General features: G+C 42.6%; 1 protein-coding gene and 1 long non-coding RNA gene across 2 annotated transcripts in view; one reads left to right on the forward strand and one right to left on the reverse strand.

Annotated features, from left to right (window-relative positions):
• side-III (sidestep III) overlaps window positions 1–27,884 on the reverse strand; it is a 96,691-nt gene that overhangs the window by 33,244 nt on the left and 35,563 nt on the right. Inside the window, exon 3 of the mRNA NM_001043216.2 lies at window positions 7,608–7,740. Coding sequence (NP_001036681.1) covers window positions 7,608–7,740 — 133 coding nt within the window. The remainder of the gene's footprint in view (window positions 1–7,607; window positions 7,741–27,884) is intronic.
• On the forward strand, window positions 18,208–19,227 carry lncRNA:CR45762 (long non-coding RNA:CR45762). Its single transcript, NR_133333.1, has one exon. It is a non-coding gene; the product is annotated as a long non-coding RNA:CR45762 (long non-coding RNA).

Genomic DNA, 27,884 nt, shown 5'->3' on the forward strand with positions numbered 1-27,884 from the left:
ATGTATGTGTGCTTTTGTTAGCTATAAATAATATTCAAATGCATTTATCTCACTTAACAGGATTATAAACTACAAATTTAAAACTTCCAACAATAGAATGCTTCAATAGTTTCCGTAACCTTAATAGTTATATATAGCGTTTCAATGAAATGCCAATAGAATATGTTAAATACATTGTCTAACTTCCTAATTGACTTGCCATACACCCCTTTTTTTTAACAGTGCACTCGGCCCATTCACATTGGCTTTCCCCCTCGCCCATTCTTGAGCATTGCTTTGTCGATGGTCTGCTTTTTTCCAACAATTAGTTGAGTTTTATTTATTTTGCGTTAATTGGTAGCACTTTATCTTGGGCTGAATGAATGAGCTGCGTTCTTTAAACAAATCCCGAGACGGAAAGGACCTTGAACTGGACGTTGCATGGTTGGTAATTACGTTTTGGCTTTTTCGGTGGCTTAGCATAAACTTTGACCGCCACAGCCCCTCGTCCCCGGCTCAGCCCAGCGAATTTAGTATTCGCAACCGATGATCCCCGCCCCGAAAACCAATATCAGAGCAAGCTTCTCATATTGCCATTTAATGCTTCTCCTTTTTGTTCGCTCCTCAGTTTGTAACGCTTACAAAATCCTATTCAAAAAGATTGCAAAAGGGCTGAGAGGGGACGGGGCGGGCAGCTCGAAAAAATGTATATACATATACATATAATAAAAAAAGGACCGAAAACTTTTGCACTCACAATATCCATTGAATAATTTTATGACAATATGTGTCAGAGCGTGTCGGTGTGTGCGTATGTGCCCATGTGTGTGTGCCGGTATTTTCTGACAGTTTAAACAGATGCTGCTGTCGTGGGAACCTTTTCATCCGACATTCCTCTCCCGACCGACTATTACCCATGACAATCGACGGGGTCTTCTTAGAAATGTCGTAAGTGTCAGATTACTTTTAATTTTAATTGATTGAGAACCTCTTATAGGTGGACTAGGACTTGTATTTTACATATTGCAATAAATACGAAATATATCTAAATTAAATCTTAATATTTGGATCATAGATTCATTCATGTTATGAATCAATCTTTGGTACTTTATAGAGAAATATGAGAAGTAAGCCCTATTTATTGGTATTTCTTTAAAGGGAGCAATAGGCAAACTTAAAGAAAATTATTTATTTCGAGCTATCAAAAGAGTTTCGCTCCCTTCACGGAAAATGAAGTGTAGTTTTCAACTTGAAGCATTCCATTGTTCTAACTTTTTAGGAATAAAAAAAAGCTATGTTTACTCTTGCACACTTGGAATTAAAAACCAATTAAAAAAGAAAACCCCATTTTTTTATAGGCACGGATTTCTTATTTCTATATTTATGTATTTCATTTATCGTAACCCCCCTTCAACTGAGAAAGTTGGTTTGCATTTCATAATTTCCTTTTACAGGGTACTTAAACTGTGCAATTCAACTATGCATCGATCGAAAATGGCAATAAACTATGAGGGCATAAGGGTCTGCCAACGTGCGGCCCACTTGTGCGCTTCATCCACATCCACCTTTATGGACAAAATTAGACAGGTGAGAATGGGCGGCGCACATTGTTCGCAGTTCGCATATTGTCTGGCGGCCCGTATCAAATTATGCATAAAGAAACCCTATCGCAGGGGTTGCAACGCGGGGGAAAGGTGGGAAAGGTGAAGCGGGACGAAGCGCCAGAAAGTGTGCTCCGTAACTCGACAAAAGTGGCAACAAATTTAAAATTGGTTTCCACACACAGGCACACACATCGGCAAACAAAAGAAACGCAGCGACGAGAGAAATATGAAACAATAATAACACCAAAAAGGGGCTGTTTACACGCCCCCATATATACAAACACAAAAGTATGCAAATGGTTTTACTGCCCCTTTGTTTTTGTCTTTGCTCTTGTTTTTGGTTTTGCTTTGTTTTCCCCACATTTTTGGACGCGACTCGTCCTTTGTGTGTTTGTGTGTGTGGGGGTATTGGTATTATTATGGAGCCATGCTGTGTAATATCTGTAAATTTCTTTTGTTATTGCCAACAACGGTTTTCCCTTGGACCACCACCCCCTCCAATTTTCCCAATTCCCTCGCTTTTCCAGCGAACGGTGTTGACATTTGTTGGCATCTTTCCACACATTGTTGCCGCTGGTGTTGGTTTTTGTTTGGTTTTCGCTCCATCTTCTTCTTAACTTTTACTATATAATTTGTAGCATATGAATATATGAAGGAGCCCGGGAATAAAAAATCTACGAAGCTGCAGAAACAAAAAGGGCAGCCAAGTTCAAATTTATGCAGTGTCGCCCAATAAATTCCGCAATAAATTCAAAATAAAACTTTCATCCTCTGCTCGCCTATTTGGTTTTTCGGTGCTCTGTGTGAGAATTGCCGCAGGTTAGGGCTTCCAAAAACCCAAAGCCATTCAGACTTCCAGTTGAGAGTCCGAGAACAGATTTTAATATTTTGATTGGGGTTAAAAATTAGCTGGAAAAGGATCCCTCCGATAGGATTTCCAAATGATTTTAGCAAACAGAAATGAGATGCCACATATTTTTTGGTTTGGTTGGCATCTTGTGGGGAGAAAGTTCTATCAGAGAACGCAATAGAATACTAATTGTCTTTTTCATATAGAAAAATAAATTAGAAAAGATTTAAAACTATTTATAAACACACAATTTCCATTAGACTCGTTGCGTATTATTCTATTTTGGATCACCAACTTTAATTACTGTGCAATTTAAACCAAAGCGAATTTGGCAACATTTCAATTGAATTCAGATACTTACTCTCCGGTCCATTAAATCGAATATAAATACTTAATTGTGGCAACTTAAACAAGAACAGATTGTTCAAATACACAACGATGTTAAGTTCACAGCATTTTCCAATTACTGTGAATTCCTTCCGTCCAATTACTGAAATCGAAGTCATTAAAAGTTAATCACGACGATGGAGAGAAGTTTGGTAATCGGCCTCCCGCCTTGGAAAGAGCAATCAGGGCAAGGATTGGACCACCATTTCCGTCTGTGACCAAGTGGCGACCCGACAAAGAAAATCCCCACGTTGGCATTTCTCTGTCGTTGGTGGAAGCCAGAGCTTAGTGTCGGCCAAATCGATTTGCATGCGCCACTTGCATTTCCGCTGCCACACACGCACCAGTGAAAACCCACACACTACCACACCCGCACACACACGTTCGCCCACACGACCGCATATACATTTGAAACTTAATTACAGTTTTAAATATCCCATCTAACCTGAAATTCGCGCAAAGTGCGACTCCAGAGCCGCCTGCCGCTCGTAAAATGGCCCGAAAATGCACTCGACTTAATTGCCTTTGGACCACGACTTTTGCACGTCCTTTTGGGCGCACACTCAACAAAATTATTTAACTTATTTAACTACATCCATATGCTATGCTACTATGCCATATGCTTAAGCGCAATAATTCAATTATATTCAATTATATATAATGATGTTGTATTGAGTAATTACATTAAGAGAGGGAGTTATTGTCAACATCAAATATATATTTTTTCGATCGTTAGAGTTATATTTCCTGAGCTTGTTTTTCAGTTGGTTTGGTTACTCTTAACTTCCGCTATATTAACTTTTTCTCACGAGGGATTTTAATAATATTTATTCGAATCCGCTGACCCTTATCACCATCTATCAAATAGTAATCCTAATCCTGAAACAGTGATCTCATTCCTAGAACTACTCTATTAGATAGTGATTAGATAGTGATAGTAAAAACCCTCTGTTAGCTTCTAGTCTTACCTATAAGTTAACCTCCGATGAAGATTATAATTATTAGAAACATATGTTTCACTTTTAAGGCCTACTTAATATAAATCCAAGCTAACCATTTAAAACGAATTAAATTCACGTGTAGATGTATTCCACTTCAGACTGAGATTCTGCCATCTTCAGTTTCTCTTCACTTACGCCGCCGACTGCCGTTGGCCTTTATTGCCAGCCATTTTGAATACCATTTGGTGGCTTATTACTTCTGCGGCAGACCGCTTCTCAAGCAGCCGGATACACCGCCCAATACACACACGGCCCGCTCTTCTCGGAGCAAAATGCACTGTCGATTGGTCCCTCCATCCGGATTTTCCGACCAGCCGACTGTATTTATGAGCGGTTGTTGGTTGGAGGGCGGCTGCCGGCGATTATGGCAGTTAGCGTGGCACTCAGATTATCCTCTTTTGACAGCCAGTCCTCCGTCGAGTTGGGCTCAGGATGAAGCAGACCGGGCGTAGCAGACCCAACCAATCCGCAGCGAATTTAATTATTCATGCCACGGAACCTACGGATACAGATGCCTGGCATCCAGCAGACAGCATCCAGCAGCCGGGCGCCCAGGTGAGCTTTAAAAATCAATTAACCTTGATTTTGCCACGGGCTTTAAGTCCACTGTGGGTTAAATACCTCCCCTTACACTAGGTAACTCGGTATATTTGTTCTGTGCACTTAGGCTTTCCTAATCTATAAACAACAGAAGGAAAGAAATTCATTCATTTCACAATAAGCAAAGAACCCGAAGCATTAATATGCCATAAATTAAAGAGATTTTTAAATGCGCGAGACTTTACAAGTTCACCGTAATTTGTTATTTACCATTTAAAACTGACCGCTTTAAATCAGATTTAAATTTCCGTAAGGGATTTTGCGAAGTGAACTTTAAATTGAATATACTTATGTTTCCACCTGAGCTGCTCATCAATTGCCAGAGCAGTTATTTAATTCTATTTAATTTTATATATTCTCATTGCTTCATTTCGCTTGATCCCGGCAGGAGTCCCAATCGCAAGGGATTCGGCGGATGCATCGTTCCTGTTTGTCTCTTGTATCGCTCCATCCATGTCCATTTTCTTCTGCCTTTTGTTTATTATGTGGGATTTGCGGGGGCGTTGGGGGCGTGGAATGTCCTTCCAATGCCATTGATGGCATGCAATATTGAACGTGACATTGGGCCTGTCGACTCACAGAGCTTTCCGTTTGCTGCTCGTTACAGGTGGCTGTCATGGCAAATGTTAATTTTAATAATGGAAGGGCAAGCAGCCGCCCCCTTACCTCTCTGCTCATATCGCTCGCTTACGACTCACAACATATAAATGTATAAAAATCTTATGAAAATCGCATTTCAAGGGTCAAAGTCAGCAGGAACAAATCCCGGCCAGCTATCCGGGGCCATAAAAATGAACCCAAAAACCCGAAATAGCCTAACCCTAAAAAACTGTCTGCTTGTCGGCCAGTCAAACAACAAAGCAAAAGTTAACATTATAATTTTTAATATTTTTGCTTTTAGCCTCCTGGGCAGGACATCGTTTTGTTCGGGGGCTCAGCTCCTGCCTTTGTATCTGGGTGTAAAGCTGTCAAATGCAGAGACCTGCTAGACACCACTTTCCACAGGGTATTTGGTGTGTGGGAGTGGGTGTTGTTGTGGATCTTGGTGTGTGCGAGCCTGTGTAGGTGAGGCTGCCAGCTGTGACGTGCCTTTGGAAATGTTGCAAAGCCTGGTCGACAAAAAGGATGCTCGACACTTGGGGAAAAAACTTCAGGAACGTATTAGGGTATTACAAAGTATCAGATGAAAGGAGTGGCTTTTTAGGAATACAAAAAGCAACATTATATATCAGCACGTATACAGTTTGCAGTTTATCATAAACAATTTACTGAGTTAGTGAAGGATACTCGTCAGTCATAATTCGAGTACAGCAATACTCATTAACATAGCGCTGTGCTGTCTTTTAAATAAATAAAATAATTATAAAAAACCTTAATATATAAAGTAAGCAAGTAAGTATAAGTAAGTCTTAGGAATTTCTCTCGGTGTACTATCAGGAAAACCTTGGGGGACCCGTTCGGTGCCCTATTTACCCCGGCTCTATTTTTCCGCCCTTCACATGCTGCTTTCAATTTCGGCGCCTTTTCGGTTTTAGCCTTTGGTTTTGATTCTTTCCTAAGCCCCATTCAGCCGCCGCTCTGTGTGTCCTTCGATTTCACGCAGAGCTGGCAATTTTACGCCGCAGCCAAGTCCTTTCTGGAGTTTTTCCATTGGAATCCTGTCGTCCGCAAGTGCAGATGTTGCTGTTGTTACTGTTTTCGCCTGTGTTATTTATTTCCTTAAATTTCATTCGTATTTCTTGTTTTCCTTTCGGTGTGGGTGTGTGTTTTCTCTCTGTGTGCAGCGGCATGTCCTGCAAGGGAAATCGAATTCGAATCACTTTCGGATATTCTTGGTTATAAAGTCGGAAATTTTGCGACATTATTGTTTTCCACATTTTTCTAGTTTTCCGTTGTTGTGTTTTGCTGTTTGTTTTCCTTGGTCCAAGCACTTACATACCTCCTCCGCTCATATTTTTCTCTTTGTCTGGTCTGAAATTTATTGCTTCCAATTGAGTGCACGAAGCGGCAGGAACAACAACAAAAACAGAAACATCAACAAGGATCAGAGAGCTGGGCAACACGATTCGTGAACAGTTCGCGCTCGCCCTTGAGATACGCGTGCGTTTGTATTCGCATCCGCATTCGCATTCGCATCCACATCCACATCCACATCCGTGTATCCATATCCATGTCGACGTCGTTGTCTATGTCCCTATGCCCGAAAAGCCCCTTCCACCCGCTGGCAACATATTGAAAAGGAAGCACATGTAAGCAAAATTGACAAGGCTAAAGGATATCGATGTCTGCTTATAATGTGCAACATATTAAACCTAAGCACACGTTCGCCAGCGAGCTCTATAAATAACAGCAGCGGGAGTTCGAGGACATCGCCGCGGGACTTGGGTGTTGATGGAGACCAGGATGGGTTGGCGATGAGGATGGGTCCTCCCGCCCTCACCCACAATCAAAGTTGCCGCCAAAACAGTTTTCACTTTGGATGCCATTATTTTGCTGGCCCGCTTTTCACCTCGGATGTCCTTTGCCTCGGGTCCTGCGGCTAATATATGAGCCCATGTCTTCCCGTTTGGCCTGCCTTGTATGCCGTTGCTTTGTTTTGCTTTAACCCATTCCTGAAGCTATGTCCTGGCCCCAAGTTCCCGGACTAGGCTCGTGCGGCAGCGCACTCGAAGAAAATCTCTTCTCTCTTCAAATTAATACCTTCAAAAATATTAAGTTTGGCATAAAGAATATGTTATTAGAATCGCTTGCGGCTCCGATCATCCCCGATTGACTCCAATTATTATAAAAATTTTCGAATTTTCGATTTAGTTACTTGGTATGCCAAAATGCTTAGCGTTCAGTGTAGTTCCACCCAAACCGACTCCAGTTGAGTTAATATTGATGATGTTATTAAAATAATAAATTATTTGAAAATTATGAACTGCTGCCATTTCTCATGAAGCTGTCGGGTCGCTCAAGTGGAGGGAGTTCCCATTGGAGGGCCTTATAAATCATAGGTAGCTGGCATACGGACCCCAGTTGGCCAGCCCCGAAAAGGGCGGAACTTCTGTCAACCGCATAGACAGATATCAACATCCACATCCCCGTCCACATACTGGGAATCTCAAAGAGACTATAAAATTAGCAAGTGGCTGCTAACCTGAATTCAAATTCGACTGCCTTGGATGGGGGACTCCTGCTTACCTGTAAAGTGGCTTTCCGGCGCTCTCACGGAACCAGAGCACCATGTACACCCGGTCGTCCTTCGCCTCCGGCTCGATGTCGCACGGCAAGGATGCGGTTCGTCCCAGAACGGCCTCCACGGCCACCGTGGAAACTAAAAGGGAAGGGGAAACACAATTATGAGTGCACTGCGGTAAAATAATTATATGTGGTTTAGAAAGGCACGTACGAAAGCCATCAAATAGAAGATACTTTAATTATTTGTATTATAGAAGAGAATATCATACGGGTATATATTGCAAGTGTCCTTTTGAAAATGCATGAACTCATGATATTTACGAATTTCTTATATTTACAGTATTCCAAAAATTTATTTTTTATATATGTACACGTATTTATTTAGGATAAATGTTTCGGAAATTCTCAATGTAAAAAGTATTAACTGAATTGTTTGAATTGAGTGTTAATTTAAAACTCTATCATAGGGTTAAATTTTAGTGTCTATTTTTCTTGATTTTAGCCCGAATGACAAGTTTGGCAGACGAAATGTTATATTGTTAATCCTTGACTCATTTGCCCTGGGTGTATCATTACCGTTTCCACCCAATGCAATTGAATGAAACGACAGGTGGGGCGGCTCTTTTGAAATGTCATGACAAAACTATTGCCAAAGTCATTAACACAATATGAAAATGTTCTTTTTGCTGTGGGCCCGAGCTGACTTTCTGGGGTGTTGCCACAATTACTGCGACTCGACTCCTTCGTCGATTTCCTAGTAAATGTCAACAAAACGCTGCCTTTTAAGTGTCACGTCGAGACTGCCGTCCCACAAATGCGGAGCACGAAAGGCGGCAACCGCACGACAACCTCAAGGCAGCAACCCAACCACCCACCCGCCGACCATCGAGCCACCCTAATACCCTGCCATCCCATCAGTAACCGCCCCCAGATCCTTTCAACCACGCAGCTCCTTTCGACCGCAATAGCCGCTGACGTTCATCGTTGTACTCGCATAATCACAACCAAGTACGTGAGTGGGAATATTAATGCCAAATTGGAGCCAACGACAACGATGACGATGACGTCGACAATGGTGATGACGATGGCCGGTCTGCGATTTCTTCCGATTTCAAGCGGCCTCATCTTTTGCATTTAAACTGCCAATTGATGTCGCTGAAAATAGATAAATGCTAAGGGCACAGTCGTCGCTTGCGTTCCCAATCCAATCTGGTCCGCCGATTTCCCCACTCCCACTCCCCACAATCAATCCGGCAAAATGACACGGATTAAAGCCAGCCAGCCAGCCAAGCTGATTTCAAGTTAAAGCCCCTAATTGTCCTTTGGCGTGAGAAGGATCGCGCAGGGTGGTGTGTGCAAGTGGGCGGGTCTCGAATGTTTAGTTAGTTCCGAACCCACAAGTCGTAAATTAATACGAGAAACATGTACTGTAAATGCATGGCCATTAATCAGAGGCCTGAATAAAACATTAATAGCCATCAAAGAGTAGCCAAGAAGTTCCATAAATTGATTAGGAAAGGATTGGGCTGTGACGTACAGTAAACTAAGTTGACAGTAGTCAAATATATACCCAGAATAGAGCACGGCTGGTATCCCTCCAAATATGCTCGTGTGAGCGCTGAATTAAATGTTTAAGAAATCTTAATATCCTTTGAATTCCCCACGCAAATCAGGCAGACAGAGATATTTGCCAGCGATTCACGCTCGACACACTCATCGCATCGATTTCTTTGCGCAAAATTGAAAATCCAATTGCTCACCTGTCCAGCTGTCAAAACCCAGAAGCTCGAACACATCCATCATGGACCTATTTTACAGCCCGGTGCTCATTAATACCCAAAAGGGAGCCCCACAATCGTGTTACGCGTAATTTAATTTCGCCAGCCACCAAACGAGTGAAAGGAATAAAAATGACGGAAGGCGCCGGAGGAGCGCAGGCAGGAGCAAGTGCTCCGCTTGCAGACGATGCTAAAAATTGTTGACATTTATTTAATATGCGCACGTTTTATAGAAAAGCAATTCCCAGTCGGATAATTTATGGCACACTACAGAAATTTGCACATGAAAACGCCGACCCAGCGCCACCCAGTGCCACCCATCGAAAAACACTCGCCCACGCAGGAAAACCGAATGACAAACGGACAAGCAGACAGACTCGCATACGGACGCATACAGATACATCGTGTACGTCTTGTACGAGAATGAGTGCTGGTGGGCAGCTACAGCTGTATTGGTGAGTGGGCTGTCGCCGAACATGGTAGCAATTTTCGTGCGTTTGTAATTCCCATGTAAGATGTCAAATGCTCGACAAGCAGACACAGTTAGGCCCTCTATATCAGGCGGATGAGGTCCGTACACTGAGCGAAAGCTAAATCAATTAGGGCACGTACTCAAGTTAGCGAAAGTACATCAAAATCCAAAAGCCAAATTTGAATGACTTTTCTTAGATGGAATATTTTTTTTGAGCTGGACAACTTTTTCCTTATTTTTATTAATTTCTGACTTAACTCTTCACTTTTCATTTAATACAAACTAATTAAAAACTCATTTTTTTCCAGTGTCCTGGTCCTGTTCTGTCACTGCCTCAGAGTCCCAAAGGCGGGTGGGCTGTTGCAGCAAATTGACATAATTTGTGATATGCGCCTCCGTCGCCGCCACCTTCATCGCATCAGCGAGTCCTTCTGCTTCGCGTGCTCCTCCGCCTGCTCCTATTGCTCCTTCTGATCCTTCTCAGCACCGTCGCTCGTCAGCGTCAGCGGCGCGCAAGCGTAAGTGTGCAATGAGTGATTTGCCTTTGGATCCCACTGGGGAATCTCGCGAATGGGATGGGATGGGATGGCTGGGGCTCCAATCTCGTCCCATCCGCAGACCACGAATCAGGCAGCCAAAACCAACTGCCTGGGCTTTGGACAAAGTGGCGCGTGCTGCGGCTTAGGTGGCAAGCTGCTTCTGAGGTCACCAGATTGGGCTGCCACAAGCGGCAACAGTTCAGTTCAGCTCAGTTTGGTTCGGATAGACAAATGCCACTCCATCCAGTCGCGTGTGTGTGCCGCCGGGTAAATATGTGCCTGAGTTCGTGCAGGCGGTAAAATAGGTCAATTTGGGATTATTAGTGCAAATCGAATGCGAAACTATTTTTAGCAAATTGATTTCAGAGACTGTGAACAACATAACCCCTTCATGTTCTTCGAGATTGGGCATCTGCTGTCTCTTGTTTGGCTTCGCTTGTCCAATTCAATTAATTTGATTTAGCGCTGGACACTCGAAAACATATTTTTGTCACTGTGGTTAGCTAATTATCGATCATTGCAATTGAAAAGGATAAATAATTAATAGTTTAAGTGCACTTTGTATAAGTTATTTTCATGCACAAACCAATAGCCTAACTTATAAGATTTTATAGTTATATATTTATGAGCCAAGATGAAGTGCATGAACTGCTAGGCAAACTGGCTTCTAGCAGTGAGTGGAAATATGAAATGTTTGCAAATGTTGCAATATATTGTGTAATAAGTCGGGCAAATTAAATGTTGAATTCTGGCATATACTGCATTGATACTTATTGGGTATTAGGAACTTATCATTTACTATCATCAGTTCTCTCCAATACGTAAATGATTTAAGACTATTGGCATTCGAATCTATAATATCGAGTGACATTCCAGCTTGAACCTTTACCTACTTTAACGACATTTTGCTCACGAGCAGAGGGGAAACACCAAAGCAAACATCTAAACAAGGGAATGGGAATTTCCTGGTGATTTCCGCTGGATCCTATATGGTTCGGTAACGTCTTTCCTGCGCCACCCAGTGTCATTTCACTTTTTATGCTGGCTAGGAGTGGAAGACAAACACAAATTTTATTTTGCTGCACGCCGCATATTCCTGTCGTCCCTTTTTCATGATTTCAAGCACTTTTTTGTTATGAAAATTGCCAACAGCTAGGCAACACATACTTAGCACGCACCAAGGCAAACACTGCGATACAGATGCAGAGAGTGGATGCGGATAGATGGCACATTCTGACTGCGGCACGTCGTTCGGCGCACTTGGGTTATGCACATAGTATTTATATTTATATAGAAAAGTCGCCGTTGCCAACCCGCCCCGCTCTCCCTATATAAACGAAAGAAGCTGTGAAACTTATGCAAATTGCATTTCAGTGTCTGCGCAAAAGCTCGACACAAAACACAGCGTGGCGAGAGGAGCACACTGAGCACAAGGAGCACAAGGAGCTCAAGGAGCGCAAGGAGGCAGTGGCATCAGCGCCTAAAAGTATGCAATGCTAACGCGCCTTGCTCCAAAAAGTTGTAGAAAATGCGCATAATGAAATCCTCGGCTACGGCAGCATCTTCGGTGCACTTAAAAAATAGAATGCCAAGCAGGATTAAATCATCCATATACTGCTAAAGTAGAAAATTAGAAAATCTTTAAGATTTGGATTTAAAGCACGCTAATATTTAACTCTGATGATGTATGTTGGTACATTTGCTCCTTTACGCATGTGTGTGGTTATTTTAGTTATTTTGAATTATAGTTAAGCCGCTTTACTCTCAGTGTAAGACCACGGCAGCTTCTTAGCTTTACTTGACTTGGGCTGCTTGCCTTTTTCCACGTTCCACTTTCGCGGCAACGCTTTTGCTGCGCTTTGGCTTATTCATCTTTCTCTTCTTATTTGCGCTGGCGGGCTGTTTATGTGTGTGCGAGTGTGTGTGTGCTTGGTGTTGTTGTTTAAGAGAGCGCCAAAGTTTTTCTTCTCGTTTCACGCTACAACCGCAGGGATGCCAGCGACAACGAGTCCTGAGCATGGTAATTTCTGCAGGTCCTGGATGGCCGCTTGTGTGAGTGCGCTTACATGTGTGCGGGTGTGTGCGTGTGAGCACTTAACTGTAGACACTTGTAAAAATACCATGCGACTGTAAAGGCAGCCACTGATGTCGACCCTGGCCGAAAGCTGTAGCTGGAGCGAGTTGGAGCCAAAGCAGGTCACGTGTGGCATAAACGTGCCATTGCGTCAGTCGTTGCTGTTGCCGTTGCATTGTTATTGTTGTCTTGGGTGTAGGAAAATTCTTTAAATAAATACGTATGCACATACGAAGAGTGTGTTAGCGTCTTTCAAGGCGTGCACGGAAACAAATTAGAGCTTATTTAACTCAAACAAACAAGGAATTAAATTGATACCGTCAAGTTTTTTTTTATTTTTTTAAGCTAACGAGCTGTTCATACAACTAAAAGTATTATGAAAAATACTGTTAAGCTGCCTTCATAGATCCTGCATTTTCTATTTTACAAGTCTGTAAGTCTTTCTGCGCGTGTGTGTGTAATTGAGATGAAAGTTAATGGCCAGCGTAGCATGCTTTCGAGTGCCCAAATCGCAAGCCAACAAAACGGCAGACAATGCATTGTATGCATTGCAATGCCAACGCACATCGGTGTGTCTGTGTGTGTGTGCCTGCGTGTCTCACATGAGGTTGTGCGTGTGTGTGCGAGAAGTGAATGCCACTAAAAACAACAGCCCAGTGGCATTGTTGTTGCCGCTGCCGTAGTTCCTAAGTGGCACAAGGTAAAGTCGCATTGCTGCAGCCTCATCCTCAGTTTTTCCACTCAGTTCTCATTCTCAGCCTCGGGTTCTCACGTTCTCAGGTGCCACGCCCTCGTTTTGTTTGTGGCGCGTATGCCAATGTGTTTGTTTGTATGTGTGTGTACGTGTGCAGCTGTTTCTGTGTGTTTGCACTATTTGCACTAATTTAGTTGAAAAACAAACAACGTCCTTTGTTTAATTTTTGCCTTTCAGATTCGTAAGCAATGGTAGTAGAAGAGTTGGGGAGTTTCTTTAGCACTAAGAAAAAATGTCTGAAGCTCCGTTTTTGAATAACTTTATTATATACTTACTTTATTATCCCTTCATAATTTTTCAATAACGTATTTAGTTAACAACAACAATTATGAATTAAAGAGAACATAAATATATATTCAAAAACGCAAGTGCTTTTTCAGATTCCCAGTTATCTTTTCCAGTGCACCATCTTAAAATTCTTAGCAAAGGACTGCATTTTTGATGCAGCTTAGTGAAGCTCGAAGAACAAGACTTGCAACAGCCTCGGGAAAACGTTAGCACATTTTCGGTTTACAGCTTACGGCACACCTCGCACTTCTCCCCTCCCGTAATTAGCAAAGTAATTTTTCTGCGCTTAAATTTTGCATAACCTGCAATTAGAGCGCTTCATTCGCTCTGATCCTTTAGAAGGAGAATGGGGGGAGCGGGCAATTAGCATGTCAATTGACGGGCCGAGTCAATAAACAGAAATTCAATTCAGACATGATAAATAAAATGCCAGGGCCAAGAGCAATCGTGACAGTCATGATAGCAGTCACAAAAGTGGCACAATGGCAAATACTTTTGCTTCTTTGTTGGCCCCGTAAAACAACGAAAGAAATAACAAACTGACAGGCAGACACGCCGCTGCCAGTCTACTTGTACATTATTGTTGACCTTCGGCCTTGTCACAGAAGAGTGGGCGTTTGGTTATTGATTTCCCACTCATGGTATGGCCCTCCACTATCGATATTTGAATGTATGTGCGGCCTGGGTGCTTAAAGTCAAAGGAACTGAGCGCTTTAAGCGCAGGAATCTCCAAGAACCTGGTCAAAGGGCAGGGGCCAGGCCACCAAGGTGCCAAAGTGCCAAAGTGCCGAGGCATGTGAATCAACTGGCAGCAGTCCAGATCCTGACCGCACAAACAAGGACCTCCAGTTCGCAGCCTTGTGAAGTTTGATGCCTGGGATGCCAGGGATTACATCAATTACAGAGCTGGCTTTTCTTCAAACCGACCTGACCGTAAAAGTAAGAATAACGAGTTGGGCAACAGCACCGCCACGCCCGCCCCGAACTGTCTCACGCCCAACATTTTCGTTTTTCCACAAAAGTCTTCGTCGTTCCACTCGTTCGCACTGTGTACATTTGACCCGAAGTGCATTGGTCATCACGTGTGGCCATGTGTCTGCATTTGAGTGCACTTTGGTCAGCAATTATTTTACGTTGAGGTCGCATTAGAGGTGTGCGCCCTCGCTGCCAACAAAGTTGCCTTGGCCAGGACGAAAGCCTGGGCGAGGGTCGATTGATGGTTCGATGAATGACCATTGACGAAATGATATTTCCAGTTATTTGGAAAACGATATGAACATCCGTTGCGTGTCTAGTGAGACAACTTCTATTACTCAATGAATTGAAACCATTGAAATGTGTGATGTGTGTGAACTTAAAAACTAGACAGTTACCACTGATAGTGAGCTGTTTTTAAAATGTAGTGTAGTTGAAAAACTATGTATGATTCTTTAATCCACCCTTTCCGCCTGTGGCTGGAAAAACGACTCTTCGGACTCCAGAACTAGTCGAGGCATAAAGTACAAGCGAGCTCGCCCAGATCTGCCATCCCACCTAATGGTGGTCTCGTACACAAGGGATCGAAGAGCAAGGAGTCAGGATAGTGAGGATGTTCGGAAAGGGATGGGAATAGGAGGACAGACAAGGTAGTTGGCAGCCCGCAGAAGTAGTTGGCCGCCGGCAATGGCAATGGCGCAGGCACTGGCACTGGTCGTGATCCAGGACCTGGTCCTGGAACTGGGAAACTATGGCACTCCGGCACTCTGGCACTGGCTGGCAGCACATTGAAGTGCTGTTCGACGCCAGCATTTTGCAGCTGCATTGTCATGTCAACCGATAAATTCACACATACGTGCCCGCATACCAGCAAACAATTGGCACCTTTGGCCATCCTTTTTTCGCAGGGACCACGTCGCAATTGGAGCAGCTGCTCGGTGCTCCAAGACCCGAAAATCCCGAGTCGGAGCAAAGTGTGTGCACTGAACTGTTAGTTATGTTTGCTGGCAGGCAGCCGGCAGTCGGCTCATGGGTCGCATACGTAACGTTTCCGCTGCTTGACTACTGAACGGAATGTCTATCAACCCACTGCGCTTGACTTTTTCTGGCCAAGAGCGCATTGTGTGCGTGAAATCGCGCCAGCGATGATAATGGCGGCAATTGACAGTCCTGGCCAAACTGTGTGCACCGCATAATTTAGTGGCTTCATAAAAACTGACGCGAAAAACAAATGTAACACAAAAAGAGCATGCATTCCAGAAAAAAAAAATTTTTTTTCAGCTCAACTATACGGCTTGTAGAAAAACAATTCAACGACAAAAGCAGTGACAACATTTTTTCTATATGCTCTAAGGATTTTTAAACTTTGGATTTTGCGCGCTGCAATTACCAGATTATTTTATATATCTCCTTGAGTACTATAATGCAGATTTTCCAATACTTTGATCTTTTAAAGTCGCAATATTTTTGACATTTTATAACTTGTCTGCAGTTACAGCAAAATGATTCGAATATGTATTAGTATGACCGCTTTTGATATATATGAGTGTGACATTCTCTTTTGCTAAAAATAGAGTTCAAAATGCCGGAAGCAGATATGCGTTCATGTGAGGTTCCACTGTACCTACAAAATGAATGTCTTGCATACGGTAAAAAATCTCGCTGATTCGCTGCACTAATTGAAGCCATGCGAATGGGCATTATATTGGCATTATTCCATTCATGGAGGGATTTCAGCTGTTGTTAATCAGTTTTAATTACTCCGCCCCCCTCTTTGTGTGTGTGCGTGCGGTTGTGGGCGTGTTATAGATTACAATGTGTGCAATTTACAGAGCCGCATGCACTGTGGCCATATAAAAAGCCGCAGCATACTTATGTCAGAGCTTGAAAAGTTTTTGCCAGAATGCCTATGGCGAACATTTTGGCAAAGATTTTCGCCGAGCTCTGCGATTTGCCGACAGTTAGACAAGGCAAAAGTTTTCCGCCTCCTTGGGGTCCTGTTCCGTGTGCATGTGCGAGTGCTGGTGTGTGTGAGGGGGCGTGGTCCTCGAAGGGCGTGTGTGCTGCAGTGGAATTTGCAATTATTGCCGCTTAGCACAAAAATTCCATGCATGCCTGCGGGCCCACATTGAAGTAGCAAGTTGGCAAAATTATTGTCAAGAGTTTCCGCCCGCCCACGCCGTGAATGACAAAAATGAATTTTAATAAAGTTGAGCAAATATTTGCATATTTGCCGGGACGCCAGAAACTTTCATTGACTAACTTTCGCCAGACAATAAACCAATTGGATTTCTCCGTCGCTGCCGCGTTTCGATTTGTATGTGATGCGGGTCACGCTAATTAGCTTTCGACTGACAGCCAAAAGAACTAAGGTAAATATTATGTCTAAACGTGGACAAATATTTACCCGGTGCCCAGGTCCCGGCTCATCCGCAAGCCCTCTGTAAGCCGGCTTTTGAAAAATCAATTTCCCGCCAATGGACACGTAGCCGGGCGTAATAACTTTAAACTGTTTCAAAACTCGGCGCGAAAAATTGCATTACCTTGCCTTTCGGGGGTCGCTCTGTCGAATGGTTTTGGACTGGAATGGCCAACCTTTTTGGCTGTTGTTCCAGTCGCGCTCAAAGTAAATATTTGAGAAGATACGGCAGAAACAACAAACGCTTCGCCTGCGATGTCCTTGCCTTGCCGAGGCACTTAAAACCTAATTAAATTTGCATTACAATTTTTTCGGTTTTTCTTTCGCTCGCTCGCTGTTTTTGTTGCCTTTAATTTTATTTTCGAAAACAGCCACGAGCCATAACTCGGGCAGCGCGGCGACAAGGTCTGCAAAACTGGGCTGGCTGGTTGACAAACAGGATATTCCGAACCAGGACCCTCCCAGCTGGTCAGGGAAAGAGCTTCAAAGGCGGGCCAGATTTTTGAATTAAAATATTTTATAATTTACGCTTTGATCCATCCACTGCCGTCGCGAGAAGAAATGGAAGTGCTCAAGGTGTATAATAAAGGATATATATGTTATAAGCGCCATTACTATCCTTTTTGCCTGTTTCAAGAGTCGTGAAGTGGCCAATAATCTATTATCTATCAATTATCTATTATTAGACACCAATAAATTATTTAAATTATATTAAATTTTTCACCCTATTTGATTTGAGACTGTTTATTTTTAATAAAAGTGTTTTAATATTGTAAAATATTATTGAAGGAAATAAATAAAGCGGTCTGTGTAACTCTAAGTTCTAGCCATCCCATGTTTTAGATTTCTTTAATCTATATTCCTTAGATTTCAGACATCATAAATCTTAGGTTTCTTTGAGCTTATGTGTTTTTATATCTTCTTAATTAAAGCAAATAATCACGATTCCTGTGGACTGAAACTTTTCAGACTTTTCAGACATAACGACCCTCTCGAGGTTAGTTTATATCTATGACAAGTGCCCGTTGAATGTTCGACACCTCCGAGGACTGAAGAGCAGGAAAAATGGGAATTTTAGTCCACAATTGGTGGCATCCCTTTGAAAAATTTCGTTACCACTGGAAATCTCAAGTTGAATGGGCCGGGGAATGCATTTTTTCCGGATGCTGCAGAAATATCAAGCAATAAGTGCAAAGAAATGGCAAAAAAAAAAAAAAAACGTCAAAAAGCAGACAGCACAAATATGTCTGTGAACAGACGGCATGGTTGCATTTTTCACTCGCAGTTGCAAAGAAACATTTAAACTCGACTTTTCTGTTTCGTCTAGCTTTTGTTGATTTTCCACGTGTACTTTCTGTTTTCTGTCAGTTTTTTTTTCACCCCCACCAAAAGTCTTTATTCACATCTAGCGAGTGTATTCAATGTGCAACTGCAGCTGAAGCAGATGTTCTGCCCAAACCGGGTATTTATGAAGGATCTTTCACCGCCTGGTTGGACTTGAATACCACACTAAGTCGGGTACTGAGCCTGCAAAGCGGGCTCGTAAACACGTAGAATATTGGCCATTAAGTGGTGTCAGAAAGGCCGAGAATCGAGGAGTGATGGGCCATAGATCAGGCCCATTCTGAGGCCACCCAGGAAATCATTTAAAAGACATTAAAATTTATTTGGGACCTCGTTAAAGTGCCCGCGGTACAAGTACACACAATAGGCAATAAAACCTGCGTGCGTCACTCCGAAAAGGTTGTCCTAACAGTAGATTATGTAAATGGCACCGGCCAAACACGTGTTCTCTTAAAGCCTCCCTCAGTCCAACCTGGCGTATACGCAATATCGAGGCTAAGGCTGGCTGTCGGTGAGATCCTAAGTCGGACAACTGCAGTAAAGCAGCTGGAGCTGCACACCCACAGCCATATGTATATCCAAAGATACAGATACAGCGCATACAGTCCATATGTTGCGTGCAAATCACAGAGCAGTCGGGATGTGTTGGTTTTGGGTTCGGGCTGGGTTCCTCAACTATCTGCTCCTCTGTCCTTCCGTCTGCCATCGCCGGCTACTAAAGACGTTGCCAACAGGAAGTTTGCAAACCAAAAACGGAAGCACCAAGATTTATTATAAAAATGCTCATAGCTCAGGCAGGCAAGCGGCAGCATATTACGTTAAAAGTGCCCAACACACACATAGTCTGGAAAAGTTTTACGTGCGCACAGACACACACAATGGGAACACTTAGAAAATATCTTTTTCGATGTATATATAATAATACTGCCCCAGTTTAATTTCATTTAATAAATTTCAGTTTGGTTTACTAGCTTTGAGGGAAAAGTGCCGAATTTGCAATAAGATTACCAGAAGCGTTTAATTATCTAAATTATCGCGCTATATAAAGATATTCTAGAACATCTGTCTGCTTTAATATTTACATTCCATAGAGAATTTCCAATTAAAATGTTGCGACCTTTTTTTAAGATTCTATTAAATACGGCGAGAGTTTACGATCTGCCTAGTTTTATAGCTGCTATAGATTTTATTTATCCCTTTGATGAGCGATATTTTATGGTTCCTCGTGTTATTACATAATTTAACGACTTTTTCCTCAGTGTTTGCATATACTCTATAAGTATTTAGTGGACTGGCCAGAAGTTGGCAGCAAATTGTGCGGTCGAACACTAAGGCGAGCAGCTCTTAATTGCACATTTATTTAGGATCGCCAGGCAGTCGGGCACTCAAGAGGCAGGACTAGGGACTCCGGCCAGGACCTGGCCACCCAACTCATCGGCTAGTCCGATGCTTAGTAGTTTATCATTCGCTGTACTTAAATTACTCCACCCCGGCACACAGGCACCGCCCACATGTGAGCAGGAGGAAAAACTTTGTTCTCGATTCTCGATGGGTGCTCCTTGGGTTTTTCCCCTGCTTTTCCTTTTTCCAGGAAGCAGAAGCCTGCAAAAGTTTTTGCCCCTTGACGCAGAACGGAAATCTGTATATTAAATGACTAATTATAGACATTTTATAACCTTGAGCAAGATAAATGGCCAACATGTGAGAAGGGCCAAGTGAACTGGTGAACTCGGCTAAAGTTCAGTTCGGACCTGGGCTCTTCGCAAAAGCGAGCTAAGTATCTTTTTGACGCCAACAAAAATGTTGCCTTTGAAAGATGTTTAAAACGTTGTTTGAGCACCATCACCACGCATGTCCTTGACAATTAACTTTTTGTTGAGTACTTTAATGTTAATTAAAAATTACACCATATCAGTATTATATTCGAATTAAATTGAAAGATTTATTGCATTTACTGCAATGCTAAAGCTTTTGTAAGTGGCAGTATCAGTAACAGCTTGTCATTTGGCAGTTGCCAGAACATTTTCAATTAAAACACAGCCTAACCTTGAGGAAAAGCAAAAGAGGAGAAGACTGGCATGAAATGAAAATGGGAAAATCCGCAAAATTAAAATGACAAAAGCGAGGCGTTTACTTTAAAATGCATTCACACAGTGGCGGCGCCGGCAATTGCCACGTTACGATTCGTTTCATTTCAGTTAGTGTGCCACAGCTGCCGTTGTGTGTTCAGTGTGCCCCCGTATTCTATTTTAATTTTCCCGCCCACCTTTCCACCTCTCTCATCCCCATTTTTCCCTGACAACCCCAACAGGGGTGCATGCACATTTTTTGCAAGTGCAGTAAATGAATTTTTTCCTTGTTGCTGTCGCTGCCGTCGCCGTTGCATTTAGTGGCATCATGAGATGCTATTGCAATTTCTCTGCTTGTCGCACATACTAATTCGCACACAGTCCGGATAGGCAGTATCGCCCTTCTGCCACATATAATATAACACACACGGGTCTAAGAATCTGGTAAGTCACAGTCAGTCCAATAAATGTGAGCCCTCGAAGGTCCTTTTAAACACTTTGATTACGAGTAACTTGATAGTACAACTAAACACAGATTCTCATTATTTTCTTTCCCCATGTATCTATTACTCGACTGGAACTATTGTCTTGGACGCAGCTGTTCGCAGTTCGCTGTTTGTGGCACAACAGAAAACATAACCACAAACCAGCGTTAAAGCAAAGTGAGTGCGCTCAAATGCTTTGCATAAGCGGAAAGTAATAATTTAACGAAAAATTTCCTTTTGCTGATGGTGCTCTCGGGTTTCAGCTCCTCTTCCTTACGCTTCAATGGATCCCATTGGATCAAGGATGTGTGGGCGGTGGTCGGCGGGCGTTGGGTGGAAATGCCTTTACCGCTATTGCGCAAATTGAACTTTTAACTGTGGCACGAGCTTCCCCGGGCATCCGGTGTCAGCTGTGTGCCTTGCCAACTGCTGTTGCTGCTGCTGCTGCTGATTTTGCTGCTGCTGCTACTGTGTTGCTGCCACTTCTGGCACTGCTGCTGCCGCAGGAAACAACAACGTGACCTTCGGTCGATTGCCTGCCTTAAATTTGTTTAGCATCTTCCGCTTACGATATGGCAATAGCCCCCAGATGCATATCAACCAATTGCAAAACTTCTGGCTGCTTATTAGCCCTAGCTGCTTCTGGGCAATCTGCAATAGACACAATGGCTTTTGGCCCGACCACTTATGTATGTCTAGAATTATTCATGAACGAATTATATCAATTTAAGCCCACTCACAATAAGCGCAAAAACATCACAACAAATGTTATAAACATAAATTGTTTGGAACAGTTCTTGTTTAAGTGCTGGAATCTTTAACGTGGTTGAACATCCTCAACATCCTTGAACGGAACTTTTCTTAGTGACAAGTGAAATGTAAGCTGAATGGGCAAAAATCCACAATGTTTCTTTGATTCGTTGATATTCTTCCATTTATGGCCAAGTGTACTGCATGCAAATCTCTTTCAAATGCAATAACACGTGTTTCTATATGTGATCTGCTTCCTACTCGGTTTTTCCCATTTTCCGTTCAGGATTTTTTAGTGGGAAAACAATGCTTTTGGCCCGGTCCTGTCCTCCGGAAAACTGTTTCACTTAGTCGAATGCATGCGTACACTTGAGACGAATGTGCCGACAAGCAAAATAAAAAAACAAATGCCTACTCATGGGCGTAGTGGACGCTGGTAAGTTGGGTATGAGCAGCGGGATGACCCGTGGTTAGGGGTTTACCTGGACCTGGAGAAAGGATTGAGCGGAAATTAAGTCGACTTCGACAGGCGTTGGAGTATTTTCGAGAATTTTCGGAGCGCGACTCTCCGGGGATTTTTCCCAGCTCCACTGACAAATGCAAATTTCATTTTCATGCTAGGCTAAATCGAGTGCGAGAAGAAAAACAGAAGCGCGGCACTCAGAGCTCGAAACTCCGTACCGCAAGCAACTCCCAAGAAGATTTCAACATGTCCAAACATGCAAATTTTCCAGTCTGTCGCTGCCTTCCCGCTTCCCCTTTCCTATCTAGTTGTTTTTCCTGTTTGGTACCCGGCTTTTCTCGGCCGCGCTGTTGTTTTTCCCAAGCGTTGGCAGGAAAATAAGTAGGAGAGGAAGCAGGAAAAATAGCAAACCCGGCAACCGGAAAAACGGAAGCAACGTGCGTGCATGCGTGACACAATTGAAGCGCCTAAAACGCCGAAAGCTCAGGCCAAAGTCGCAGCTGAAGACCAGGAATCAGGAGGCAGCGAACCAGCTCGTACACAAAAAAAAAATCATGACAATTAAATACGAACTCGATGCCAAGATGGTCACAGAGGTTTGAAGTCTTCAAAAAGGTCCCTAAAAAAAAGACTATTATTTGAAACTATATATTGGATCAAAGAAACAATCACCAAATACTTTTATATCAATGCGCTGCAAAATATTCATCTTTGTGCAGTAATTTACCTATTGATTCAACTTAACCCATCTAAATGTACCATCAGTCGATTTAGGCGTTCATACGGACAGATACGGACAGAGATACACACGGACAGACATGACCAGATAGACTCAGCAAGTGATCTTGATCAAGAATACCAACGATTCCGATCTACCAGTTTCAGTTGCTTTGGAACACTATACAAAGTGCACTAAATCTCAAGTGGCTAAAAGGTGATACATTTTTTCAAAGTGCCGCAACCAGCTTCTAACCAAACTGAGTTGAGCTGAGCGGAGCTAAGAGAATATGCTTATCTCCTTCGTTCTATCCGCCGGAGTCGAGCTATCGGACCCGGAGGAATCGTTAGTCGGCCATTTTGGTCGCATCGCACTGACGGGTAAACAAAACAAAACGAATCAAGAGGAAACAAGAGGAAGCAGCGGAAAGGGCAACAATAGACCAAAAAAATGAAGTTGGATATCTCAGCTTGGGCTTATTCACTTTCAAATACCATTTATTTATGGGATTCTTTAAATGATGACAAAGTCGGTTTATTGGGAAATCACAGAGAAAAATAATTGTAGAATTATAAACTTATATATTTTGAATAGACTTTTGTCATGTAAGGCTTAAATACTGGATCATATGGTTGTCCCATGTGGTATAATTTATTTACATCAAATAAAAAGTATGCAAAGCATTTGGAATGTACTCTTTGGCGGCTATCTAAGTTATCTCAAAATTATAGTATTTTCTTGCACTCGAATCGAATATATTTAAACGTTTAGGGGAACCCCATTGTTAGCAAAAGAAAAACTGAAAATCACATAATTTTGATGTTCCAACCGATTACCATATACCCTGCATTAGAGGAGTACCTATTGGAAGTGCAAAAACGGACCTCGGGCGGCGGAGGAGGAAGCACTCAAGTGATTCGACGATTGATTTTGCCATGCTTTCGATTGCCCTTTTCGGAAGGGTTTGGGGAAGGTTTTGCCGGCTTGTTCAGGAAAACAAAGCCTGAGTGGAGAGATGAAAGTGAAGCGTTGGAGCTGGGGAAGCAGCAAAAAGAGCATTGGCCGCAGCCGGCGACAAGTGCATAAAAATACACAATCAAATGGGCGGGGGCAGCCGTAAAATTGTTTGGAAAATTGATTTTTCTTGCATTTAACCGAGCATTCAATTGCTTATTTTCCGACAGACAAAGAGTGCCAAGAGTGCAAACAAAGAGCAAGCCATCAAGTGAAGTGGAAACATTGAATTATTTATATTCGTTGCACTGCGTTATGTTCTTCCTTCTTGCCATTTCCGCTTCCTCCCGTCTTGGTAACCTTTTTGTGCTTTGTGTTCTTATTTTTTGTTTGCTAATTTCTCTGATTGCTTTACCAGTTTGGGCTTTCTTGTTCGCCCGGCTTCCGTTTTCGCTTTCCCCGGCTTGTTTGCCAATGCGCTATTTACTCTTCACGCACAAAGACAAAGGCCACGGGTCTCGGTTCTCGGTTCCCGGCGCACTTGAAAATTGCCTCAAATATTTATACACGGAGCAAGCTTCGTTAGGTTACCTGCGGTTATTTGGCGAATCCCCCATCTTGGATCTGGGCGCCATCATGAAGTATTCATAACACGGCAACTCAATTAATTAGGTTCAAGTAGAGCGCATAGGCAGACCATAACTAACATTTCTGATATACATGCCATCGAATGGTATGGTATATGCTAATTATTTTACATCGGCGACAAAAACAGCCGGAATCGAGGCGGATTGTAAGTTTCAATTACCCGTTTACCGCTTAGACAAACGACGGCGGCTGCCTTTCGACTTTTGGCCTTTGACATGGGTAATGTGTTGCCGAGAGGAAAATGAATCATAGTCTGGGGAATAGCTGGCATGCATGGGAGGTGGTCTTCGAGCTCAAAACTCAATTAAGGGAAGCCCGTCAAACTGGTGGTTTCCCAAGAAGTTTGCCCAAAGGCATTGCCACGGCTGTTACCTGCAACTGACGTGCTTTTAGACATTTAAATTGGAATCACAATTTTGTCAAAAATTGTACACATTTACGAGTTGTTTGTGTTGTTGTATGTTTGTTTTCACTTCGATTAAATAGAATACCAATGGCATTTATACTCGTATATAAACCGGTGTGCTCATAACATATTAAAATAGTGTTTTCGTGTCTGCAACCCGCTCATTACTATTCCATTACAATTTTCACGTCTATGTAATTAACATATTATAACCGGTGTGAATGTATTTACATATTTGTCTGGCCCATAAAGTGTTAGCTTGCATTTTTAAATCGATTTTAACAGTCTTTAGTGGTCAATTTTTAATGCCAAATAGAGTAACACTATGAATAAGCATAATAAAAATAATTAATTCTTAAGTTAAAAAATATTAATTAAAAACGTCATTATAATAGTGTGAAGAATGGACTCTTGAAGTATAGTATAAGACCTTAGAGTTGTAACAGCGCTGCAAAATAAATTTAAGAAAATTACAACCCCAATTAAAAGCTTCACTTGGACCACAAATAAAGGGGGGATTTGAGCTTATTTGACATCCAGTAAGATTGACCACAATGTAAAACTTCTGAAAATACGAAACGTTTCGCCATTGAGAAGTATCGCCTTACACCTTTCGCTGCCATTTGGCCACCACTCATAAAACCCATCCGTTTTGGCCACCTTCGGGGAACCCCCGTGGAATTCCTATTGATGGCGATGCTGATAAATTCGATGTGACATTGTCCGTTGCCAGGAGATGGCAGGAAACTGGGCGACTTTGTCGATGTCCTCGCTTTGTTGTTGCCGCCTCCTTGTTTCTAGCAACATTATTAATTTTAATAGAAAACTTTGTCGGCTGAGGGATGGGGTACGGTGTGCTAGGGTCCAAAAATTAATGAGGGTTGTCCACTTGGCGCTTGTTGAATTTGTAATTTGTTGCCTGGCCCGTTCCCATAGGAATAAGCGATGCTTTGTAGTTGCTCTACACGTGGAGAAAACAGCAGTTCAGTAGTTAGCGCTTAGCATAAAAAAATAATAAAAAGTATGACTGCGAGATTGTGTCTGCTTTTTAATTGTGCAGTATTCACTGGGAATTGTGTGGATTATAAAGTGAATTTAATATAAATGAAAACCTTATAATTTCCATTAAATTCAAGTAGACTGTTGTTTTGAGTTTTTCCAAGTATGGTATATTTTCCCAAGTGATTTCCGCTGTTTGTTGTCCCTACAGCTGTAAACGCTGCCCCGAGATAAGCGACAAAGTGTAAGCGTGGCAATTATTTGGTGATTTCTCAATGCTCTCACCGCCGCAGGCGAGTCTTCGCGGAGGTGCCAGCGGAACTCACAGGACGAAAGACAAAAGGCTTGGCCATATCGCAGGGCAGTAAAGTTAATTTAATAGCGGCAATCGCGGTCCGCGAGTGCGCATCAATTTTAAAGCCACGCCGCACAACACTCTAGTCAAGTGGGCGGCACATAAAATCACATAAATAAGCGTAATAACTAATGTAAACAGCGCGGTGGAGCGGTCGCGTAGAATCTCCAATCTCCTTGCATTTGCATTTGCGCCGAGAAATTGCCGCAATAAATTGCGCCGTAAAAACACTTCGACGCCGGCTGGCTGAGTGAGTGAAAGGTCCTTCGAGCCGGGTAAGGTCGAATTGACACGGTGCCGCATTAAAGGTAAAGTGCACACACAATTACAATGAGTGGGTGGCCAAAAAATCGAGCTAGCGAAGTGAAATAAATGCGAAAACTTCCAAAAGCGCTCAAGGTAATGCCAGCCAAGGGCTACAAATGTGGCCAATATAAATTCCCAATAGCTGGGCCTTCCTTTGCACCCGGAATCCTCCACCAACTTCCTGCTCCGGAGCTGTACGAAGCTGTTTTGAGGTTTCCCCCTTCGAATATGTGTGTGTGTTTGATTTTTATTACGCTGACAAATGGCGTGGCGCATTTAAGCCAAAACCCCTTTTTGCGTTCGGTTTCGTTTGGCAGTGAAAAAATTTGAATTTCAGCTTACCAAAAAGCCAAACATATGCGGCAGCGCCTTCGTCGTCGGCAGCTGGTTTTTCAGCACTTGAAAAAATTTGAAAATTTGTATTGAAAACTGTATAAAGTATCTCAAAGGTAATACATAAATATTGGTCAATAAAAATGTACTGCAGGACTACCATTTGTATCCACCATAGGTTGAGTTCCTTTTAAAATTATATGTTTTTTCAATACATAATTAATGTGTATTCAAAATACATGCTCTCCTTTTAATCATCATAAACCGTCAGCATTCAGTAGTTGGTCTGAATTGGTTTTTTTTCTAAAGCATGTGTTTCTCGCTAAAAATATTTTAAGTGCACTGCTGCTGCAGCTTATGTAGCATGCTTTGGAGCTTAGCGTGTAAGGCGCATAAATCGTGCAGCATTTTCCCGGCCGCGACATGACAGCTCCAGTTCGCTTCGAATCTGCACCCCCTGAAAATCCGAAGACCTCACTTCCGCCGAAAATCCATTTATTAGCCTGCCGCGTAAAAAATTGAATAAATCGATGTGCGCGATTCACTCACCTAGGCTCAATTGATTTTTCGCCAAAAGCCGAGAACCTTCAAGGTAGCTTTAAGCGGAGATACACAGATACACAGATCCACCCACTTGACTTTGCCTGGGCATTTGTTTAATTTGGCGCAAGACAAAGACGCTGCGTTTCCATGCATCAAATTTTAAATAGAAATCCACGGGGCCATGTAAATACAAAACACGCGCCTGAGATTACGCTTTATGATACGTGATAACGCATTGCGTAACCTTTTCGCAGATAATCCTGTTAGACTGCCTACGCACTTATCCCGCGACCTCCGACCCTTCGTCCTGCCGCCAGAGTCTGTGTCAATGTCATGGGAGCCTCAGACATCAGCGAAGGTGAAAGGATACAGGGAACGCGACCCCATTAGTCCTTGAGCCCCATTGACTTTGTCAAGTTGTTTGCAACTCATCCTGAGTCCTCATTTCTGTGGGTTGAGTGAGATAACTATTGTGGATATTTAATTGGTGTTTTTTTTTTTTGGTAAGTTCTGTTCATTTAATATTTGACAGAATACTATGAAATAAAAAATATTTTACAATGTCCATTATATGCTGTCTACTGTATATTATTTAACCGATTACAACG

The sequence above is a fragment of the Drosophila melanogaster genome, chromosome 3R, assembly GCF_000001215.4.
Source record: "Drosophila melanogaster chromosome 3R".
NCBI lineage: Eukaryota > Metazoa > Arthropoda > Insecta > Diptera > Drosophilidae > Drosophila > Drosophila melanogaster.